The following is a 17,206-nucleotide window of genomic DNA, read 5'->3' as shown; positions in this document are numbered from 1 at the left end:
CTGAAGGGCAATTAGTGTTAGGCAATAAATGCTGGTCAGCCAGTGATGCCCACAACCCACAAATGAATAGAAAAAAAAACCCTATGATTTCCAATGATATTAACACTGGAAATTGATTGCTTTGATCATCAAATGGACAAGGCCAGTGTTTCTAAATTTTATGGGTCAAGAATGTTACACGTTACCAGTGCAATCACCCAGCAGCTCTTTGCGATGATCTCTGGATTGGAGATTTCAATAGTCATCACCAACAGTGTCTTCTTGGTACCACAAGGTCTCCAGTGCTGTAGTACATCAGAAAGGCACTTGACATGAATCCTCGACCTTATTGCCCTTCTCTGTAAGGAAGAGAGCATGCCAGGAGATCTCAGACTCGCTGAATTGTGCTAACAGTGGAAAGAGCAAGCAGCACTTGCCTCAAATACCACTTTCCTCACCTGTGGCAGAATCTGCAGCACCAGGTTTGGACTATTCAACCACTGCAGATACCCCCATCCCAGAGTGGAAGCAAGTTATTCTTGACCCTGAGGCACTTCCAAAAAAGACACTGAATGACTGAGCTGATCATGTCCTAAAGGGCACGTACCACACTTGATTTGCAGGTGGTGGGAGAATCAGAGAGAGAAAATTCCTACGTGACTTTGTTCTTATCAATCCCATCTAAAATGCATCTGTCCATGATGGTTTCAGTGTGAGTGACCACTGAACAGTCCTCAAGGAGATGTAAACTAGTTTTCACCTTAAGTATACCCTTCATCATGTTGTGTGGTACTTATACCATGTAAATGGGATAGATTCAAAACAAATCTAGCAACTCAAAGCTATGATTCCATCAGTAGCTGTGGGCCTTCAGCAATAGGATTATATTCAACTGGCTAGCTAATAGGAAGCAGGCAGAAAGTGCAAACAGATCTTTTTGCAGGTTGATGAGATGTCAACTCATTATAATTTATACTTAGATGAAGAAACAGAGGTATGAATGGCAGAATAACAGGTATGAATCTGCTGATTACAAAAATATTACACAAAATGGTGAGTAGGCAAGGTCTTTTCACCGGGGTAGGGGATCCAAAACCAGAGCGCATAAGTTTAAGGTGAGAGGGGAAAAAAAGGAGCAACCTTTTCACACAATGTATGGAATGACCTGCCAGAGGAGGTGACGGAGGTTTTTACAATTACAGCATTTAAAAGGCATCTGGATAGGTATATGAACAGGAAGCATTTACAGGGACATGGCCCAAATGCTAGCAAGTGGGACTAGATTAATTTAGGATATCTGGTTGGCGTGGATTAATTGGATGGAAGGATCTGTTTCTATGCTGTACAGCTCTATAAATAGGAAAGTAAGTTGTGAAGATGGCATAAAGAGATTTAAAAAGATACAGAGTCAGATGTGAGCTAGAAATTGCAGAAAAACTAGCCAATATATTTTTCTGGACTCTGAGAAAGTGCCAGAAGAGTACAGAATTGCAAACATTATGGCCTTGTTCAAAAAAAAAGGTTGTAAGGTTAATTCCAGCAATTACAGTGACTTCATGGTGGGGAAACCTTTGGGATAGAATCAGTGGTGACATGGAAGAGGTGAGCTGATTAGGAAGAGGACTGGATTTCACTTGTTGGGTGGTTTTTGAAGACGTTACAGAAAGGGTTGATGAGGGTATTGCTTTTAATGTGGTTGACATGAATTTCCAGCAAGGCATTTGATACAATCCCTCACAACAGATTTGTAAGGAAAGGTGTAGGTCATGATATAAAAGGGATAGTGGCAACATGGGTACAAAATTGTCTGAATGGTAGGAAACAGAGAATAATGGTCAGTGGGTATTTTCCAGGCTGGATGTAGGTTTGTAGTAGAGTTCCTTAGGATAAATGCTGGCACCCTCACTTTTCATGTTATATTAATTATCTGGATCCAATTGTGCATAGAACAATTTCCAAGCTCGCAGATGACACTAAACTTTGAAACTGATGAGGACGACAGTGTGAAACTCCAAAAGAACATGGACAAGTTGGAAAAGTGGGTAGATAGATGGCAGATGTGATTGAATGCATCAATGTGAGAGTTGATGCGTTTAGTTGGTGACATTATAAAATAGGGGACACAATTCTGGAGGGATTGCAGGAGCACTTGGAAAAAGAAACAAAAGCGAGGGGTTATAGATCTAACCTGATGTGCAAATGAAGTAAGGGTGATGTCACACAGCAAGAAGTTAGGGTATTGAATGCACTGCCTGAAAATGTGGTAGAGGCAAGTTCAATTAAGGCATTCAAGAGGGCATTGGATACTTTCTGGATAGTAATGGTGTGTAGGGATATGAAGAAATGGCAGGAGATTGGCACTACATAACACAGCCTGTGCAAGCACGATGGGCCAAATAGCTTCCTTCTGCACTGCAGTACTTGTGATTCTATATTGTCAGGCCCCTGTATCCAGTCCTCCAGAAGTTTCTTGATACCATATGGAGTCAGTCAAATTGGCTGCAGATTTACACAATTGATGCTGGGGACCTCTGGAGGAGGCTGAAATGAATAATCTTGACATTTCTTGCTGAAGATTCTTATGAATGCTTCAGTTTTGGCTTTTACATTGATGTGCTGTCTTGCTTTCAATCTTTCCAACACTGGGAATAACTTATTCCCATCTACTCTGTCCAGATACCATGTTGTTGAACATCTCTGTCAGGACTCCTCTCAGCCTTCCCTTTTCCAAGGAATAGAGTTTCAACTTGTCCAATTGACATAATTGAAGCTCCTCTTCCCTAAAGCCTATCTGGTCAATCTTTTCTGCACTTTCTCTCAGGCTATACCTACATCTAGTAGCACTTCAACAATATCTCACACTTGATCTGATCAGCAGAAAGTGACATGCGTGCCACAGCTGTGACCTCTATCACCGATAAAAATAAGGCAGCAAATTCATCAGAACACCGCCATATGCAAGCTCCCCTCCATGCCCACACCATCCTGACTTGCAGCTATAGTATCACTCCTTCAACTGTTGCTGGGTCTAAATCCTGGAGCTCCCTTCTTAGCAGCACCTTGGGTGTACATGCAGTACGTGAACCACAGTTGTTCAAAGCGGAGATTCACTAGCACCTTCCTGAGACCAATTAAGGAAGGACAATAAATGCTGTCCATACCATACCAAAGATTAATTGAAAGGAGAATATCCAAGTATTTGAGCCTCTTTTCGGATCGAGTTTCTTCTCAACTCCAGTCTAATCCTTCTGCCAATTACTTGAAATTACGGCCCTTTAATTATTGATCACCCCTTTTGGTAAAGGAAATAGGTCTTTCATTATTCTAAGCCCCTCATAATTAAACCTCTTTAATATTTCACAAAACAGTTTTCACGGTGTAATGCTGTCCTCTTTGTCGGGAAATTAGCTTCAAAAGCAACAAATAGCACCCAAGCAGCAAGTGAATGGCATCATAACCAATTGGTTAACACCCTTTAACACTAGACACATCATCAGTCAACGCTGAATTCATTCTGTATACCAGTGATTGGTCTGCACTCAACAGAGAGTCCTTCCCATTGTTCACGTTAGGAAAAATATTCCTCAATATATTTGCCAACTTTTGTGCTCCTTGCTGAATAACTTTGGAAGAACTGAGTAAATCCAGACTGCAGCTGAAGCAGAAATTGACTCCACTCAAACACAAGAAGAATGCTGTTATACCACAGACTGGATTCTGCAACTGCACTACTACATATCTCATGGCCCTTTTTTTATTTGCAGATATATATGGCTATTCTGTATTGATGAATACTCATGTCAAATTTATTACAAAAGCTCACTTTCACTGCTCTTTTCTGTTCCCCACATGGACTTTATACAAGTCGTCCTGTATTACAAGTCTTTGACCTGTAACCAGATATCTTATTCACCCTACGAATCTTGCCCAGTCCAATCCAGGCTCCCTCTCCACAACTGGGAAGGCAGCTTTGTACTTTTACCCATCCAACCGAGTAATTGCACAGGTCTGTTCCCAGACCCGCTGTAATAGAACCAGGCAAGGTACATTTCTGGAAGTAAAGTTTATTGATGAGTTTGCACTCAGTAGCCCTGCAAGTTAAAGCTACCACAGTAATACAACTGAAAAATGTGCATAGTTTGACAGAACAAATAAGGAATGTGCAGGGGAAACGAGCCACAGGTTTCTAGAACCTCAGAAACTGTGACGTGAATTTACAATTACACAGACGCACAATGAAAAATGGAATCATCACCTCCTGATTTCAGCTGCCTATCACAGTGTTAACCATTTAAACGTAGATTACAGCAGAAAATCCTGCAGGTTCCATGAGATAAATCAATACAAATCCCCCTCACATACGGTGCTCCATTAAGTAGAAATCTACAGCCTCTATTTATAGATCTTTGTGACACACAAATAAAACTGATTTACAATAATTTTAAAAAGGAAATAACTATATCATCGTCATCAGGTAATAGACTTTCTTACGATTATACATCATATATATTGTATTACATTTCAAGCCCATTTAAAAGAATGGGAATCTTACAATCTACAGTAATAAGTGTTTTACACTCTGAATTGTGTATGTGAAATGGAGACCTCTAATGTTACAGATCAGTAGTTGGAAGATTGGCTGAATGTGCTGCATTTGGCCCGATTTAGCATCTGGTGTTAGATCTGCATCTGCTCCAGATACTTGTAGGTTGGGTTTTCATAGCCATGATTTTGCATCTTGTTCAGGTGGCGCTCCTCTGGGGTCAACATGGGGTCAACCTGTAAGACCAAAGAATTTAGTTATACAGAACCTATAACTACACTTTTAACTTTTAAACAAACCAGAAGAGTTAAGACTGAAATTCTGTGAGAACAAGACTCTCACATACTGGCATCACCAATTTTCATGCTAAGTTGGGAATCCTAAGAACTGATGCTGGACGATGATAGAATGATTAAGATTACAAGCCAATAACTGACAATGAGCAGATTATGGTAGATCAAACAAACACAAAGAATTGTAATACCTTTCTATACAACATAGAAGTGCCTCTGTATATTTTATTCCTGGGGAGTCAAGGGTGCTTGACATCTAATGAAAAGCTTGAATTTATCAAATTAACTAATTTGACAATTGTAGTTTCTCAAATGTACCTGTTCCATTGAGTGATGCTATAAAAATGCACCAGCGAAATTCAATCCCTTGAATGGTCACAATACCAAAATAATCCAAACTGGACTGACTTTCTTAAATTAGAGGTAAATAAGGTTATGCTTTGTATACATAAACTAGAAATGAAAATGGTGCTGGAGTAATTTTGGGACAAACAGAAGTCTACAATAAACTGCAGAGAACTTAAAATAGTGCAAGGACAACATCTCAGTTTAATATCCCATCTGTAAACATGCTTCTGAAAGGGCTACACCTTACTTTAGCCAAGGTGATATTTACTCAAGCCTTGAGAGAAGTGAAATTCAACCATTTTACTCAGAGGAGCTACCCACTAAGCCATGGATCATGTCTTACTTCAAGTTAACTGAAAGGAAAGATGTACTAGAATGAAATCAGGGTTGTCCAACCACACCGCATTGAGGGTGGACACATTTGAATTTTTTTCTCTTCCTGGGGGTCCATGTGGGCAAATTTCAGAAAGATTACGATGGCCACACCAGTAAACATGAACTTCTTAAAAAAAAACACTAAGTTTTGTGTTAAATAGTTAATAAACAACTAAAAAGTGCCAGACAGCAAAGCTTAATAATAAAGCGGATTTTTGCCTTTTTCATCCAGAAAAGCCAGAAAGAATCAACCCCAATTCATGATCACCAGAGAAGGGGATGATGATTGGGGCAACGCTAACATGTTAGCTTTAACTAACACCAACCTTGGGTTGATCTGATGGTGCACACTCTGAGCTGGATTCAGTAGAATTCATAAAAGTGGGCATCAGAAGTGAGCTGACTTTCCTCCTCTCAACTTGCTTTCCCATTCCCTCTCTCACACTCTTATCCTGTTCATCTTTCCTAATCAACCCTTTCTCTCTCTTTCTCACAAGTTTCCCTCCCTCTTTAATACCCTCTCTCACACTGTCACTCTTATCAATCCACCAGCTTTACTGACCCACTAGCAAACATTGAAACGAAAGTAGTTAGTTCCTTTTTCCAAGAGAGACTTAAATGTAATGAATTGCCCCTCAATTTCACAGCATAGATAGTAGATGCTCTCCACCATCAGACTCTCTTTGCCTTCTCCATGTGGTATGATTCACATCTCCTTCACATCATCTCCAATGCAAAAGTCTCCTTGAAAGCCTCACATTTCCAGAGCCATGCTCCAGTCTCACCACCCAGTTCCAGACTTCAAGTTTCACTATTTGTTGCTGGTAAGTTCACTGATGAACCAACAGCACAAAAAAAAGGGACAGAAAGGACTTCTGATTGGAGGAGCAGCACCTTGTACAATCTTCCACTTTACTTAGCTGCGAAGTTAGTTAACTCAGTTGGATGGATGGCTAGTTAACAATGCAGTAATGCCAACAGCGTGTGTTCGATTTCTGCACCAGCTGAGGTTACAATGAAGGACGCTCTTTCTCACCTGTCCCCTCATCTGAAGCTAGGTAACTCTCAGGTTATAACAACCTCCAGTCATATCTTTCCAATGAGACAGCAGCACTATGGTCCAGTAGGAATATGGCAACTTTACTTCCATTTACCTCTATTTGAAACTGACTTCAGATAAAAATTACATAAACTAAAAAATTCAGAAAACAAACTTCACTTCATACTTTTTTTCCCGGTCTATGATCCTCCCTTGTAATGTTATGCAATTATTTATTTATTATAGGAACTCTACGTAAAGTATGAAGTGCTGTGATGTGTTGTGTTGTATGTGGCCCACAGGGAGTAGGTTAGACTCTTCCAATCTGAAGTAAGGTAACATAAAATCAAGTTGGACTGCCTCCCATCTGTTGAATTTTGTAACAATTACAAGATGAAAATTTGTAAAGGATGAATTTGAGAGCCAGAAATTTGAAGACTCAAAGATAACTTGGAAAAATCTGAAATGAATATATTAAATTGAAATCATTCATGCTTATGTTGAAAGTTAAACAGAGAGATTGGGAAGAAGGAAACAGAGACAGTCATGAGTCTCAACAGATATCTGAAAAAGCAAAACAGAAAGTAGTGTAAGTGGGGGATAGTAGGAACTGCCAATGCTGAAGTCTGAGCTAACAAGGTGTAGAGCTGGAGGAACACAGCAGGCCAGGCAGCATCAGAGGAGGAGGAAAGCTGATGTTTTAGGTCTGGACCCTTCTTCACCCCATCAACCTCCGGATTCAATGCATCATTCTCCGCCACTTCTGCCACCTGCAATCTGATCCCACTACTAAGGATATATTTCCCTCCCCACCCTTATCTGCCTTCTGGAGGGACCGCTCTCTCCACTACTCCCTCGCCTGCTCCACACTCCCCACTACCCCCAGCACTTTTCCCTGCCACCGCAGGAAGTGCTACACCTGCCCCTACACCTCACCCCCATCCCAGGCCCCAATAAAACCATCCACATTAAACAGATGTTCACCTGCACATCCGCTAATCTGGTATATTGTATCCACTGTTCCTCTACATTGGGGAAACCCAGTGGAGGCTTGGAGACCGCTTTGTGGAGCGCCTACGCTCAGTTCATGACAAACGACAACACCTCCCAGTCACCAACCACTTCAACTTCCCCTCCCATTCCTTGGACGTCATGTCTATCCTGGGCCTCCTCCAGTGCCACAACAATGCCAACCAAAGGCTGGAGGAACAGCACCTCATATTTCGCCTGGGAACCCCACAGCCCAATGGTATCAATACGGACTTCACAAGCTTCAAAATCTCCCCATCCCCGACCTCATCCCAAGACCAGCCCCTCTCGTCCCTGCCTCCTGGACCTGTCCGTCTTCTCACCCACCTATCCGATCCTCCCACCTCACTGACCAACCCCCACCCCCACCTGTACTGGCTTCATCCCCATCTCCTTCACCTGTCTGTCTTCTCTCCACCTATCAGCTCCACTAACCACCTTCTACCATCGCCTCCCCCTCTCTCTATTTATTTCAGAGGCCCCTTCACCTCCCCCATTTCTGAAGAAGGGTCCAGACCCGAAACGTCAGCTTTCCTGCTCCTCTGATGCTGCCTGGCCTGCTGTGTTCATCCAGCTCCACACCTTGTTATCTCAGTAGTATTAGTGGGTGGCAAGATGAATAAAGGACTCAAAAAAGTCCTTGCTGAAGGGCATAGAGGTCGAAAAATAACCTGTGATTTCTGTTTACTCATCATTTTGCCATTGAGAACAGATTCTTCTCATATCTTCATCAAAACCACTCCCAACTTTGCACACCTTTATCTGTCCCTTTAATGTCTCTGCTCCAAAGAGAAACACTCCAGATTCACTTATTTCCCCATTTCACTGAAGTTCCTTATCCCGGATACCATCCTCGTACATCTCGTCTGCGGCTTTGCTGAGGACGTGACATCCTGGAAGCATCGTGCCCACAACTGGATACAGCATTCCATCAGAGGCTCAACCAGTGACCAGCTTTAGCAAACCTTGCTAGTTGTGGTACTCTGTCCCTCAAGTCAAGGAACCTGAATGCTTTTAAAAAAGGAAGAGTCCAACTTTTTCTTAGTGCAAATCTCCTGCATTTTCCCCATATCCCTGCAGACTATTATCCAAATAACCTTCAATATACTTTTGAATGCCTCAATTGAACCTGCCTCCTTCCAGGCAGTATATTCCATACCCTAATAACTTACTATGAAAAAAAATTTTTTTTCTCACACCATTTTAAATCAATGCCCTCTCGTTCTTATTTCTTTTACAAACGGAAACAATTTTTCCCGATCTACTTTGTCCAGCTTGCTCATTACTTTAAAAGCCTCAAGCAGATCTCCTCTCAGCCATTCCTCTCCAGGGATAACAGTCCCAATTTCTCGAACGTATCCTTTTGGCTGAAGTTCCTCATCCTGGAACCATTCTATAAATTGTTTTTGTACTCCCTCCAATTCATCTACAGCTATTCTATAATGTGGCACTCATAACTGCACACAAAACTCCAGGTGAGGTCTAACAAGTGTCCATGTTCATCACCTTCTTGCTCTTGTACTTTATGCCCCTATTAATAAAGCCCAGAACATTGTATGCTTTGTTTACTGTTCTCTCCCCCTGCTCTACCACCTTCAATGATCTGTCCACAGATCATCTGTCTTCAATGATTCATTGCAGACAAATCATTGCAAGTACAGGGACAAAGGAAAGGCAGCAGAAAATTTGAAAGCTGAGACTTTGAAGAGAGTTTCTTTTAAGGATAGACATATAGGAAATGGAGTTTGTAGAAGGAAAAGATATAGATGAATCGGAAGAGATATCAGGATGTGTTCAGAGATGGCCTTAATCACATCAAAACAAGTCCACTGGGAGCACAAGATGTAAAGATGTTGTTCCTCGTTTCTTACATTAAAACATCAGGGGTCAGTACAAACAGATACCCTATTCTCCTGCTTCCAGTAACAGATGTTGTTATTTTTATTTGTTTTTAGGTCAAATTATGAAGAATCCTTTCCCAAATAGTTAACATCTTTCAATATTAAATAAAAACCAAAAGAACTGCGGATGCTGTAAATCAGGAACAAAAACAGAGTTGCTGGAAAAGCTCAGCAGGTCTGGCAGCATCTGTGAAGGAGAAAACAGAGTTAACGTTTCGGGTCCGGTGATCCTTCCTCAGATCTTTCGATATTATTGGCTTTCATTTCAAATTTTTCCAAATCATTTTTTGCTTCAGTCAGTGTTGCCTTACAGAATATATTCTCACTTGTCTTTCTTGACACATGCAAAATAGAGGGAAACATTCTCCATATTCTGTCATACCTGCGCAGCTACCTTAAATAAATTAAAACACGTCAAATCAGAACTGAATAAATTCAATACTTACGACATTTTAAAAAAAAGCACAAACTATCTTTTCACATGGACTACACAGATTAGTGTAATGGGTCAGATAAACCTTTCACAGTTCGAAAGTAAGTAGGACAGTGGGTGAAGCTCTGTTATTTCACACACTGCGGCTGGGTGCAGTGTGTGTCACACTTCCTTTATTTCTGATGTTTTAGACACACACCACTAGGGGTTGATGTGGTACAAGATATCGCAGCCCCAAATGACAGCTTTTGAGCTGTACATTGCCTGGAGTATATTATAAATTCAGAACCACACTTAGAGAAACAAAAAAATAGCTGATTCACAACAAAAAAAACTCAATGCCAGTGAGGAAATTTGTCATGTACCTCTGAAAATGGAATAATTGACTTGGAATTGCTAAATGCTGAAAGCGGATGCTGGTGTGTGAGGCCATTCCATACTCAGTGGGTACTATGTGGGAAAGCGTGCAATTCAGCATTGGGTACCAGTGTGTGCAAGGACTGTGCCACAGAGGGATTGGGTGGGGAGGGGAAAGGCACATGGTGTAGGCAGGTAGGATTGATCAACGTATGTGTCAGGATTGATGAATGTTAAAACCACACTTAAAATAATATCAAAACATGGAGACATGCGCTATAATTCAGAGCACTTCGTGTGTGCCAAGAAGTAGTACAGTTCCAGTGAATGTCGCAGTGCGCTCTTTGTGCAGTGTGTGGGAACCAGCCTGGTAGCCCCATTTTCAATCGCTATTTCTTCATGCTGGCAGCTGAGCATGCTGAACCTCTCCAATGTTTCAAGGAGATTCGATGTGCACATCTTGGTCTGTGAAAAATCCAGCTGACACCAAATGTCATTTGGAGCATCATAAGCCATGTGACATGACCTGTCAGTCATTGAACATGGAGTTGAAGCTGGTACACAACTTCAAAACATACTGTCTTCTTCTCTGCAGCATACTTATAATGTGGATATTCTACTTCCCGCTAAGAGATTCTACCAACATCCTTAACTTCAACCAATGTTAAAGACCAAAATTAAAATAACATTAAAACATGGAGACACGTGGTATTATTTCAGCTTATACTGCTCACCTCTACAATGCCATGGCTGATGGTGCCATATTGCCTCTTGCGCAGCATCACCAAGCTGATGACAATTACTGTGGCTACAGCAACTGCGATCACTAACATACCAACAAGGGCACTGCTACTTAAGCTGAAGCCGTCTTGCATATTCCCATTAGTGTCCTGGAGAAGCACAAACATTTAGCACAGTAGTCTATCATGGCTCTTCACAAACTTGATGAATATTTGTTATTTTAACTATACGCTAGTAGAGAAATAAATGAATGTACACTTTTGATCAAATTAAGCATGAGTGGAATTAAAATCAGTTGGAATTGTCAGGAAAGGGCAAGTCAGATTAATAACTTATCCATTATTACAAGTCCTTTTCGTACAAAGACTTTGCATCAAAAGTGTACACCATTTTATTAGTAACAACATTACTTCCTAAAGCAGACACATCTGTTAGAGTCATTGAGAAAAAATGAGTTATCGAAGAATCAAAGTGTAAACTAGATTCCATAATCTGAATCAAATCTCACACACGGCCTTCCCACCAGGAGATGCTGTGCATACCATGTTGTCTTCTCCACTGACTCGTTCTGCATCGAAAATCATTTCTTTCACATCAAAGCTTTCATCAATCACCTGACAGGATCAAGAGAACAACTATTAGAGTTAACACTTACAACAACCCAAAGTCATTCCTCCTGAATTGTTGTTAGCATTACGAATCAAAGGAATAGAAGCATTAAGCCCCTTGAACTTGCTCCACCAATAATTAGATTCCAGCTGATCTGTAACTCAACTCCACTCACGTTCTTCTGTTCTGGACTCCACCAACAAAGGGAGATAGTTTCTAACCAGGAACATAGCAACAGGAATAGACCATTCAGCACCTAAAGCCTGTTCTACCATTCCATGAGATAATGGTTGAACTGTGCCTTAGCCTCATATTTGTCCCTTTGACCCATAGCCCTTAATACCTTGTTTAACAAAACTATTGCAGTTTTAAAATTAACAACTGATTCTGCATCAACTGCCGTTGTGGAAGAGTGTTCAAATCTCTACCATCCTTTGTGTGTAGAAGTGCTTCCTAACGGCAGAAGGTTCAGTGGTTAGCACTGCTGCCTCCCAGCACCAGGACCCAGTTTCAATTCCACCCTCTGGTGATTGTCTATGTGGAGTTTGCACATTCTCTCTGTGGCTGCGTGGGTTTCCTCCGGGCGCTCCGGTTTCCTCCCACAGTCCAAAGATGTGCAGGCTAGGTGTATGGCCATGCTAAATTGCCCGTAGTTTTCAGGGATGAATAGATTAGGTGGGTTACAGGGGGATGGGTCTGGGTGGGATGCTCTGAGGGTCAATATGGACTTGTTTCCACACTGTAGGGATTCTATGATCTATGATCTCTCCTGAACAGCCTGATCCTAATTCTCAGACTCTTCCCTCTAGCTCTAGAATCCCAAGACAGTGGAAATAATCTTTTTCTGGTATTATCTTGGAGATTTCTATCAGATCACTCCAAGAGAAAACAGGCTTAGTTTGTATAATCTCTCCTCAAACCTTAACCCCTGAAGTCCAGGTATCACTCACGGAAACCTGCATTGTATTCCCTCCAAGGGTAATAATATTCTTCCTAAGGTGTAGTGCCCAGATTTGCTCTCAATACTCCAAGTGGAGTTGAAACAGGGTTTTGTATAGCTGCAGCATAACTTCTGCATCCTTATACTCCAGTGCTCCAGATATATACAGGCCAGCATTCCAGTAGCTTTCTTGATTATTTTCTGCACCTTTTTGTAGCATTTTAAAGATCTATTACCCTGAGCATCCAAATATCTTTGAACATCCATTGTATTTATCTTGATTACAACTAGAAAGTCCCCTGATCAATCCTTTCTTGGTCCCAAATGGATAAACTAACACTTGCTTACATTGAAATCCATGCAGCATAGCTCAGCTCATTTATTACAATGATGTGGAGGCGCTGGTGCTGGACTGGGGTGGACAAGGTCATAAGTCACATGACACCAGGTTCTAGTCCAACGGGTTTCTTGGAAATCTCAAGCTTTTGGAGTGCTGCTCCTTCCTCAGGTGAAGTGAAGAGAAGAGAAGCACACAAGCACAGAATTTATAGGCAGAGAGATCAGAAGATCATACAAATGGTGTGCATGGAGTGTCGTCATGCTGAATAACAAGTCTCTGCAGGTGATCAAAAGTGCCAGATGGTGTGAATAATAAGGGAAGCGATGACCTATGATCTGATTAGTTGAGGCAGGGAGATAATCACGAAAAATTAACAATAAGATGGTGCTGGTGACAAATCAAATGGCAGGAATAACATTATGGGTATGAGAGCCACATGCCGAGGGTCTAACCAAAGTAACAAGTAATCTAAAACTGTAAACACTAATTAAGGCAGAGAGTTCTTAACAAGTTATCAAGGTGATGGTGTCAAAACAGGACAGTAAGGAAGATTTTACAAATGCAGTTCAGTGGGGTTACACGTAGTGTGACATGAATCCAAGATCATGGTCGAGGCCTTCTTCTTGGGTATGGCACTTGGCTATCAGTTTCTGCTCAGCAATTCTGCATTTTTGGATATCTCGAAGGTTGCCTTGGGGGATGCTTACCCAAAGATTGGAGACAGAATGTCCTTGACCGGTGAAGTGTTCCCCGACTGGGAGGGAACACTCCTGTCCGGCAATTGTTGCGCAGTGTCCATTCATGCGTTGTTGAGGTGTCTGCATGGTCTCGCCAATCCACCATGCCTCGGGGCATCCTTGCCTGCAGCACATGAGGTAGACAACAATGGCCGAGTCACATGAATATCTGCCATGAACATGGTGGGTGGTGTCCCCACTTATGATGGTAGTATCCATGTCAATGATTTGGCATGTATTGAAGAGGTTGTTGACATTCCACTCACACCATTTGTACAATCTTTTGATCTCTTTGCCTATAAATTCAGACCCTGTGTGCTTCTCTCTCACTTCACCTGACAAAGGAGCAGTGCTACAAAAGCATGTGATTTCAAACAAACCTGTTGGACTATAACCTGGTGTCATGTGACTTTTGACCTTGTCCACTGCAAGACATACAAGATCTATGACATGGATACTACCATTGCACATGGGCACACCACCCACCACGTACATGGTAGACATTCATGTGACTCGGCCAATATTGTCTACCTCATACACTGCAGGCAAGGATGCCCCAAGACATGATATATTGGCGAGACCTTGGAGATACTACGACAATGGACACCACATAACAATTGCCAGACAGGAATGTTCCCTCCCAGTCAGGGAACACTTCAGCGGTTAGGGACATTCAGCCTCCAATCTTCAGGTAAGCATCCTCCAAGGTGGCTTCCGAGATGGACAATAACACAGAATCGCTGAGCAGAAACTGATAGCCAAGTTCCGTACCCAAGAAGGCGGCCTCAGCCGTGATCTTGGATTCACGTCACGCTACATGTAACCCACACTGATCTGTATTTGTAAAATCTTCATTACTGTCCTGTTTTGACACCATTACCTTGATAACTTGTTACAATTTCTCTACTTTAATTAGTTTGTACAGTTTTGGATTATGTTATTTTGGTTAGACCCTGGGCATGCGACTCTTATATCTATCATGTTATTCCAGCCATTTGGTTTGACTCCAGCACCATCTCATTTTTAATTTTTTGTAATTATCTTTCTGCCTCAATTAATTGGATTATAGGTCATCCCCTTCACTTGCTCTTCAGCTGTTGACAGTTTACTCACACCATCTGACACTTTTGATCACCTGTTATTTGGCCTGTCGACACTCCACTCAAACCATTTGTACTATCTTTTGGTTTCTTCGCCTGTACATTCTGTGCCTGTGTGCTTCTCTTCACCTGTTGAAGGAGCAGTGCTTCAAAAGCTTGTGGTTTAAAATAAATTGCTAGACTATAACCCGGTGTCATGTGATTTCTGACCTTGTTCATTACAAGACCGTAGGAAACAGGAATCAACTGTTCGGCCCCTCGAACCTGCTCTGCCCTACGATAAGATCATGGCTTATCGGACATTCCTTATGTTTGCTTTTCTTGTAACTTGATTCCTCTACTGCATCTGTCCATCCATCCAACTCAGCCTTAAATATACACAAGGCCTCTGCCCTACATCTCAGGGGCAAGGACTTCCAAAGACACACAACTCTCAGAGAAGACATTCATCCTTATCTCAGTCTTAAATTGGCACTCCTTTTATTGTGAGACTATGCCATCTGGGCCTAGACTCTCCCATGAGGGGAAGCATCCTCAGTATTTACCATGTCAAGCCCCTTAAGATTCCTGTAAGTTTCTATGATATCACATCTCATTCTTTTAATCCAACCTATTTAAACTTTGCTCTTCAGACAATCCCTCCATACTGGGGATCATGCCAGATAACCTTCTCTGAACTGCCTCCAATGAAATAATATCCTTCCTTAACTACTGGACAAAAACTGCTCTCAGCATTCTAGATGTGCTCTCACCAACACCTTGTACAGTTGCAGTAAGACTTTCCTACTCTTATATTCCAACCCTCTTGAAATAAAGGACAACATCTCTGTCGCCTTCCTGATTACCTGCTGCACCTGTGTGTTAGATGCCGAGTCTATCATTATCCCTTTGTAGTTTTATGCTATCATCTACATAGTCTTAAATGCCACCTAACTTTGTGTCATCAGCAAATCAGATACATGAATTTCTATGCCATTATTCAAACTGTTAATAAATAATGGGAATAATTGAGGCCTTAATACGGATCCTTGTGGGACATTACTGGTCACATCCTGCCAATTTGAGTACCTACCCATTGTCACTACTTTCTAGCTACACTCACTATAACCCTGTGCCCACCAAACAGTGACAGAAAAATACAGGAGTTAAAACAGAAGAACTGCAGATGCTGAAAATCTGCAACAAAAACGGAAATTGTTGGAGATGCTTGGCAGATTTGGCAGCATCTGTGGGGAGAGAAGGCAGGTCGACTTTTTGGGCCTAGTGACTACAGAACTGACAACAGAAGTCACTGGACCCAAAAGGTGAACTGCTTTCTTCCCACGGATGCTGCTGGACCTTGAGTTTCTCCAGCAATTTCTGTTTTTATTACAGGAAAATACAGACTGTGCTGTTCCACTGCAGAAACCACAACAGAGTGTAATCAGGTGCATGGACCTTTGCACAGTCACTGAAAGACAGTTTCCTGCTGGCCTTGTGATCGAGCAGTAGATTCATCACTGTCCCAGTGGCCTATTACCTCAAACATGCTGTGTCTGCTCCTCTTGATGGTAATTAGTGAAAGGGGCAGACAGACAGCAGATGCAGATTAATGTGTCAGGTAATACATTGTGGCAGTACTACTGGTGTTGATGGAAAGTGGGTGAAACCTTTGCTGTGTGGCCCCAGCAGGTCTCAGGTTGGTTTCCCAATCTATTGTGAGCCATTTGATCCTCAGCTAGAGCTGTACTTGCAGTATCCCATCGGTTAAGGGCATCTATATAAGAAAGAGTGGGATGGGTAGGAAATAGGGCAAGGTTTCTGGTTTTGATGCTGCTAGCTAAGGACAGGGGTTATAGACATTGGATGGAGGACAGTGAAGAAGGCGTTTGGTATGCTTGCCTTTATTAGTCAGTGCATGGAGTACAGGAGTTGGGGGGTCATGTTGCAGCTGTACAGGACATTGGTTAGGCCACTTTTGGAATACAGTGTGCAATTCTGGTTTCCCTGCTGTAGGAAAGATGGTGTGAAACTTGAAAGGGTTCAGAAAAGATTTACAAAGATGTTACCAGGGTTGGAGTTATAGGGAGAGACTGAATAGGCTGGGGCTATTTTCCCTAGAGCGTTGGAGGCTAAGGGGTGACCTTATAGAAGTTTATAAGATCATGAGGGTCATGAATAGGGTAAATAGCCAAGGTTTCTTCCCCTGGGTAGGGGAGTCCAAAACTAGAGGGCAGGTTTAAGGTGAGAAGGGAAAGATTTAAAAGGGACCTAAGGGACAACTTTTTCATTCAGAGGATGGTGCGTGTGTGGAATGAGCTGCCAGAGGAAGTGGAAGAGGCTGGTAGAATTACAATATTTAAAAGGCATCTGGATGGGTACATGAATAGAAAGGATTTAGATAGATATGGGCCAAATGCTGGCAAATGGGACAGATAAATTTGAAATCTGGTCAGCATGGAT

General features: G+C 41.9%; 1 protein-coding gene across 1 annotated transcript in view; it reads right to left on the bottom strand.

The window, feature by feature from the left end:
• Positions 1-4,023: 4,023 nt before the first annotated feature.
• aplp2 (amyloid beta (A4) precursor-like protein 2) overlaps positions 4,024-17,206 on the bottom strand; it is a 219,187-nt gene continuing 206,004 nt past the window's right edge. Inside the window, exons 16-18 of the mRNA XM_048615382.1 lie at positions 11,581-11,652; positions 11,032-11,187; positions 4,024-4,758 (exon numbers count right to left, since the gene is read on the bottom strand). Of these exons, the coding sequence (XP_048471339.1) occupies positions 4,657-4,758; positions 11,032-11,187; positions 11,581-11,652 (330 nt within the window). The 3' untranslated portion in view covers positions 4,024-4,656. The remainder of the gene's footprint in view (positions 4,759-11,031; positions 11,188-11,580; positions 11,653-17,206) is intronic.

This window comes from Rhincodon typus, chromosome 32, assembly GCF_021869965.1.
Source record: "Rhincodon typus isolate 14 chromosome 32, sRhiTyp1.1, whole genome shotgun sequence".
Lineage (NCBI taxonomy): Eukaryota > Metazoa > Chordata > Chondrichthyes > Orectolobiformes > Rhincodontidae > Rhincodon > Rhincodon typus.
This window is presented reverse-complemented; position numbering and strand designations above follow the sequence as displayed.